General features: G+C 43.4%; 1 protein-coding gene across 2 annotated transcripts in view; it reads right to left on the bottom strand.

Moving 5' to 3' along the window:
* The window catches only part of LOC143040746 (paramyosin, long form-like), a 129,455-nt gene that overhangs the window by 41,467 nt on the left and 80,488 nt on the right, over positions 1 to 7,500 (bottom strand). For both annotated transcript variants that reach the window (XM_076212142.1, XM_076212141.1), the window contains exons 5-8: positions 5,650 to 5,848; positions 5,171 to 5,296; positions 3,367 to 3,563; positions 2,427 to 2,559 (exon numbers count right to left, since the gene is read on the bottom strand). In XM_076212142.1, coding sequence (XP_076068257.1) covers positions 2,427 to 2,559; positions 3,367 to 3,563; positions 5,171 to 5,296; positions 5,650 to 5,848 — 655 coding nt within the window. The remainder of the gene's footprint in view (positions 1 to 2,426; positions 2,560 to 3,366; positions 3,564 to 5,170; positions 5,297 to 5,649; positions 5,849 to 7,500) is intronic.

Raw genomic sequence — 7,500 nt, 5'->3', positions numbered from 1 at the left:
CATCAAATCGGGGTCACCGAGAGATCGGTTCGACCTCCTCGTTACGGTGACGTCACCGTCATGAAACTGTCAGGTTTATCTTAACCCTCCCTTTCGCCAAGATTACTAACCCCTCCCCCTTACCCACAGTTAAAGAAAGATGAAGAATAAATGAATGAAAAATAATTAAATAAATACAATTTTGGTGTCAGAGCAAAAATCCCAATGAGTGTCTTCATGGTGAAAGGGACTAGATTGACTTCACCCTTTTCACTACTGCTGATATTATTGAACACAAGGACCACATCTTCTTCTTCCCTTACATCGAGGCCTGAGACATCCAGATCGTCGTTGCCAGCTACCAAGGGATTTTTCCCCTTTACAAGAGAGGTAGCCAAGTCAAAAGGCACGCACCCACTCCCGCCCATTCCATTACCATCCATCACTCTTGTTTCCCTCTCATCTTAGCTCCTCGTGGATGACAGGTCATTCCTGTATCCCGCCCACTGCCCTGGGTCCAGAAGCAATGCAGCAAGACACAGCACCACCCTTGTTTCCCTCTCATCTTAGCTCCTCGTGGATGAAAGGTCATCCCTGTCTCACGCCCACTGCCCTGGGTCCAGAAGCAATGCAGCAAGACACAGCACATCCACAGCAAGGCCGCTTCACTTCACGGTGACCCTTCTGCTACATCCCATTATGCAGAAAATAGAGAAGAAGGGAAGAAATCCCTTCGGGCTGCGTCAAAACATCATCCACACACAACCACTCCTTGCTCCCCCCATCCCCCGTCCTCTCCCTCTATCTAATGATAATAATTGCAATAATAAACAATACACTCTGAATCAGAATCGTCGTTGGTAGAGTGGTAGTCTAGAAATCGCAGCTAATATCTGATAGTACCTAACCAATGTAATCTATCATAATCTAAATCACACTAATCTCACCTCAACTAATCTAACCAAACCCAACCTAACCTTACCTAACCTTATCTAATTCATTCTAATCTAACCTAACCTAGCTTAACTTAACCAAACCTAACCGAAACTAATATAACTTAAACTAACTTGATCTAACCTAACCTAGCCTACCTTAACCTAGCTTAACTTCATCTAACCTAACCTAGCCTACCTTAACTTTATCTAACCTAACCTAGCTTACCTTAACCTAGCCTAACTTAATTTAAACTAACCTAGCCTAGTTTAAACTAAACTAACCTAAACAACGACCGCGGAAAACTTAGAAAATGATAATGTCGGCAACAGCGTCATCTTACTCTTAATCTACCCTTTCTTTCTCTTTCTCTCTCTCTTTCTCTTTCTCTCTCTCTCTCTCTCTCTCTCTCTCTCTCTCTTTCTCTTTCTCTCTCTCTCTCTCTCTCTCTCTCTCTCTCTCTCTCTCTCTCTTCTCTCTCTCTCTCTCTCTCTCTCTCTCTCTCTCTCTCTCTCTCTCTCTCTCTCTCTCTCTCTCTCTCTCTCTCTCTCTCTCTCTCTCTCTCTCTCTCTCTCTCTCTCTCCCTCTCCCTCTCTCTCTCTCTCTCTCTCTCTCTCTCTCTCTCTCTCTCTCTCTCTCTCTCTCTCTCTCTCTCCCTCTCCCTCTCTCTCTCTCTCTCTCTCTCTCTCTCTCTCTCTCTCTCTCTCTCTCTCTCTCTCTCTCTCTCTCTCTCTCTCTCTCTCTCTCTCTCTCTCTCCCTCTCTCTCTCTCACTTGCAAATCCATATAAACAACCGACCAGCTCATATGAACTGTATGAAAATGAAAATAAAATTGGTCCGGAAAATGAGAAGAGAATAATTAGATACTGAAAATAATTTTGTTAAGCAGGTATCACAATCCAGAAAACCCAAAAGAATTAGATCGACCTTCCTATTGTCTATGTATGTTATGTACACACATATACATTTATACATATATATATATATATATATATATATATATATATATATATATATATATATATATATATATGTAGGGATTTCTCCACGTTTTATCTTTTTCTGCATGAGGGAACGGATAGCGGGGATCCCCGATTAAGTGAAGCGGCCTTGCTGTGGATGTGCTGAGTTTTGCTGCATTACTTCTGACCCAGGGCAATAGGCGAGATGCAAGGATGACCCGTCATCCAGGAGGAGCCAAGAAAAGAGGTATGATGTATGTATGTATGTATTAAAGGCCCTTTCCCCCCTTTTAAGAGGACGGGCAAGCAATAAACATTAAAACCCATTGAAAACACATCTCGTCTTAGCAACTCGTGTATGAAGAGTCATCCCTGTCTCCCCACAGTACTCGGATCGAGGGTAATGCAGCGAGGCACAGTGCGTCTACAACTGGACCCGGGTGGTCTTGGATTGCCTTGAGCCCTCACACGAGCGACCAGGTCTCCGGAGACCAAAAAATTATTTAATTAATTAATAAAAATAATAAATGAAAAAAAATGAACTTTGTTACCTTTTCCAGGTCCAAGATCATGATCTCGACCTCCTGCGTCAAACGAGACTTCTGCTTCTCTGACTGCGTGAGCTTGATGGTGAGGCTGTTGACGTGCTCTTCCAACTCTGTGATGCGGAGCATCATCTTCTTCCTGCAGGAACATCGACACATGAAAATTCACGAGGAACACCTACCTCCACGCAGACTTCTGCGCATGCGTCAATAAATGGTTGTTTTAAAAGAGGGGGGTGAGATAACTTTATGGATAGGGGTGGGAGGTAGACATGGAACCACCTAGTGCAGGCCTTGTGATCTTGTGCAGCCTATTCCATTCTTATGTTCTTATCAAATAAGGTACAGTCAGAGAAAGAAATTCGTTGACAGTGTTAAGATACTGAGGTCTTTGAAAAAAAAAACACAAATCAGTTAATCAGTGGAGGAGAACTAACTAATGACAGCATCACCGACAAATGTGTAAAACTTAATCGTGGCAAAATAATGCATTTTAACAAATACTCCCTGAGACACAAGATCTAACACTCATCACACTGTGTCAACAAACTTGTTCTTTCAACAGTACAAACATGAAGTAGAAGCGGCAATTCCTTTCAGGGCCTATTTTAGATCATCCAATCACTTATTTCCACATCTCTCCTCCTCCTCCTCCTCCTCCTCCTCCTCCTCCTCGTCCTCCACCTTCTCCTCCTCCTCCTACTTCTACTCGTACTACTACTACCCCTCACCCGTTCATATATTCTTCATCTATTCATTCACCCTCACCCTCCTCCTCCTCCTCCTCCTCCTCCTCCTCCTCTTCCTCCGCCTCCTATACTCTCCCAACCCGTTCACGCATTTTTCATCTATTCACTCACCCTCCTCCTCATCCTCTTTCTAACCCTCCCACCCCCGACCCCCCCACCCCGTTACGTTGTCCACAACGTTGCTTCCACGAACTCACTTGATTTCCTCAACCTCCTCGATGCGGGCCTTGCATTCGCACTCGTAGCGGCTCCTGAACTGAGCCACCAAGGTGGTCTCGTTGCTGTATTTCCTCTCGATGTCCACGCGAAGCTCGCATTCTTCGTCGTATGAAGCCCTCAGACTGGCCAGCTCGGACTGCAGGCTGGTGATCTCGCTCTCCAGTTTCAGGCGCCTCTGTCAGGAGAAGAAAGAGAGGGACCCGGGAGTCAGGAAAGAACCACAAAAAAAGAAAAAAAAAAGTTTTTTACTTTTTTTGATTTCTGCTGTAAGGCGGGAGACCCGACCATAATTTTCCAAAAACTGAATGATAAATAAATTCATTTTTCTTTGTACATCGTTTTTTTTTATTATCTAATTCAGTTTTAAGAGATATGATTTTATACTTAAACTTATTTATTTTACACTATTTGTCTTCCATTATTTGATCTGTCTTATTTCATATATTTTTCCATTGTCTTCATTGTATTTTTAACCTAACACTCCCGATCTGAGGTAAGGCTCAAAACACCCATCGTATGTAACAGATAATCGACACTATGGGCTGCATATGAGCAATCACAAAGAAACCCGGCTACCAGTGGTTACCTAGCCTACCAGGTAACCAGGTTACTTGTGATATGCATTTACCTCGTGAATTCCTGTCTCTTACTCAGTCCCAGATTCACATTTTTCAGCGTTAATTCGACTTTGGGATTAATGGACCAATGCAAGACCGTCCTATCCTTTGGAAGGAAATACAGCCCTTGTGCCTGCCTGACCAGGTCGGAATGATAATGGTGGTGTGAACTGTTGGTTGTGTTGCGGATGAGGCTGGTGTGGTCGAGAACGACGCTTGAAACCTGTGTGCTGTAATGGCTGAGTACAAGCACCGAAATCCGGTCTGTTTATTCATGTCTTGCCAACGAGAGGCACCAGGAATTTGATAAATAGTTTTGGAATGCACACCATATCAGACACTTGTATGTGATTTGTAAGTTATCTTATTCATTCCCCGAGGTTCAGACCAGCTGAATGAATCCGTCTAGCTTTGGACAAATTGAAATGAATGATACAACGACGTTTACAAGCCGTTGAACTATGACCTTCATTATTAACATGTAATGTGCGTTGATAACTTTTATGTGTATTTCTATACGATTAGATAACTTGTACTGTGAAATAAATAAGGCAGAAGAAATGTATATAAACGCTCAACAACGAACTTTATAGCTGTAGATATAGTTAAACCTGTGGTTGCTAGGATTCTTTTTTTTTTATGTGACTAAATGATTCATTATGTTCAACTCAAGCCGACGGGAATATTCCTATCTGAGACGGTTAAAATGTTGAAGAATAATAAAATATCTAATACCATATCATTTTCCAATGAAATTCTATTAAGATGAACAAGCTATTGCATGTTTTTTCCCTTTAGTTAAAATGAACAGAAATAAAGTTGTAAACTCTTTGTAAAGTTGACAAAAATAAACTGATTAATTACGCTGGCTTCGGACTTGATCCAGCCATTCTAACCCTTGGTATTTCAGAAGCACTTTCCACCATCCTTACAACCAAGCTGGATGAAGTTATCACTGTAGCCCAGAGTTACAAAGGCTGTATCGTCCCCCGAGGTGGCTAGTAATAAGGATGAACTTTTCTTTTCCATTTCCAAGAAGGACTCCAAAAACTTAATCCATGCTTTACACATTCACTTTATCATCAATGTCTTTCTTCCAGAACTATGATGTAGTGTAATCCTAGTATCTGAGTGTTGGAATATGGGCCTGAGGTAGATCTCTTACCTTCTCCTCCATTTCGTACTTCCTCCTGTACTCCTCCAGACCGCCTGACGACGTCTTGATCCTGATGTTGACTTCTTCGATTTTGATCTTAAGCTCCTGGACGCTCCTCGACAGTTCGACATTTTCCTGGAAAAAAGAAAAAAGATATATATATACGTATATAGACTCCAGGGTTAGTAAGCCTTGTTATCCGTGAAAGGGGTTATCACTGACTGATATATCATCATCATCTTATGACTGTAAACATCCAATGACATGAAATGTTGCCACAGTGGCTGGTGTTTTCTATTTTGGTGTAACAGGCAGCCACCTGAAACACACCCATCCCTGTGGTACTTAGAAGTGAAGCCAATTAGTCACTTCGAGTAATTCTGTGTCTGCGTGTCTCTGTATCTGTGTGTGCATGTGCGCGCGTGTGGGGGGGGTGTTGAGGGGGTACTATTAGCCGCCCCCAACCCTATGCATGAACAAATACCCACCACGTAGAGGCGCTGCTTGCTGGAGGTGATGTCAACGATAGTCCTGTTCAGCTCTTCGATCTTGACGTTGAGTTCCTGGATGGTGATGCTCAGGGACTTGACGGTTTTGTGGTAGTTGGCCGACTCCAGGGTGATCTTCTCAAGCTGCTCCTGCAGCTCGTAGGACTCCTGCTGGTACTTGGACTTGTCCTTGTCGATCCTACAAAGGAACAAGAATTAGCTCCGTCGTTAAAAGGATGTGTATGTGTGTGTGTGCGTATGTATATATGTATGTATGTACGTATGTATGTATGTATGTATTTATGTATGTATGTATATATGTATGTATATATGCATGTATGTATGTATGTATGTATGTATGTATGTATGTATGTATGTATGTATGTATGTATGTATGTATGTATGTATGTATGTATGTATGTGTGTGTGTGTGTGCGTGTGTATATATGTGTGTGTGTGTGTGTGTGTGTGTGTGTGTGTGTGTGTGTGTGTGTGTGTGTGTGTGTGTGTGTGTGTGTGTGTGTGTGTGTGTGTGTGTGTGTGTGTGTGCGTGTGTGTAGGTGTGTGTGTGTGTGTATGTGCGTGTGTGCGTGTGTGTGTGTGTGTGCGTGTGTGTGTGTGTGTGTGTGTGTGTGTGTGTGTGTGTGTGTGTGTGTGTGTGTGTGTGTGTGTGTGTGTGTGTGTGTGTGTGTATTCACCTCGGATCTGCTGCAGTCTCTGTCGAGACAGCCAGACATCACCCTACGGCAGTGAGCTCAGAGCTCCTTATTAGCCGATCTCTGGGTAGGTCTGAGACTACTCACACACCACACACGTCCCGTACCTACTCGCTGCTAGGTGAACAGGGGCTACACGTGAAAGGAGACAAACCCAACTTATCTCCGCTCGACCGGGGAATCGAACCCCGGTTCTCTGGCTTGTGAGGCCAGTGCTTTACCAATCCGCCACCGAGCCGTGTGTGTGTGTGTGTGTGTGTGTGTGTGTGTGTGTGTGTGTGTGTGTGTGTGTGTGTGTGTGTGTGTGTGTGTGTGTGTGTGTGTGTGTGTGTGTGTGTGTGTGTGTGTGTGTGTGCGTACATGCCTGCATGTCTTTGTCGCGCATTTATGTGTGTGCATGTACCTGAGATTATACACGCATGTGTACATCCACACATGGAACAATACAGGATTAATCTACATATGTAAACATTTCCCCCTAGTCCTTCCCTGTTCACTTATACTTCAGTTGATCTTTACAAGTAAAAAAAAGAATATACCAGTGTTTTGTGTATTTCTATCAGTACTTCGAAAAACCGCACAATCCCATGGTACAATTGTATTTGAAATATGCTACAGAAACTGACCTTCATAACCCTCAACATCTTGGTTTGACTTTAGGCCCTATGCAAGACGTTCAACCAGTACCAAAAGGTCTCCCGGCTCGCTCAGGTACCTAAAATTAAGGGCACGACCTACTTCTACCTTCCCTCCCAAGAAAGTGACGTCACTAAGTGTAACACCCATAGTGGAGGGAGAGGAACCAAATGTCCGTGAGGCGAAGGTCCTTTCAACGCTTCCAAGCCGGAAGCTACTTTCCTTTTTATCCTAGTTGCCGAATGGTGTTTTTTTTTTTCTTCTCTCCCAGCTAGGACCAATGGCGGGTATCTGATAATGGTGGTCCCGTAAGATGATTGACATCAGAGAGAAACATCTCCCTGCCACCTATCTTCGGCTCCTTGGTTATCAGTCTGGTTCAGCTTTATTTACCACTACCTAAGTTTACGCAGAAACTCCTCCCAAAGCCCCTCCCAAAGAGGTGACGTAGTTCTTCCTTTGGTGTGTTTAGCTCTGTGAGCGACTTCAATAGTTTTAT

This window comes from Oratosquilla oratoria, chromosome 29, assembly GCF_046742065.1.
Source record: "Oratosquilla oratoria isolate Oo_2021 chromosome 29, ASM4674206v1, whole genome shotgun sequence".
Classification (NCBI taxonomy): domain Eukaryota; kingdom Metazoa; phylum Arthropoda; class Malacostraca; order Stomatopoda; family Squillidae; genus Oratosquilla; species Oratosquilla oratoria.
This window is presented reverse-complemented; position numbering and strand designations above follow the sequence as displayed.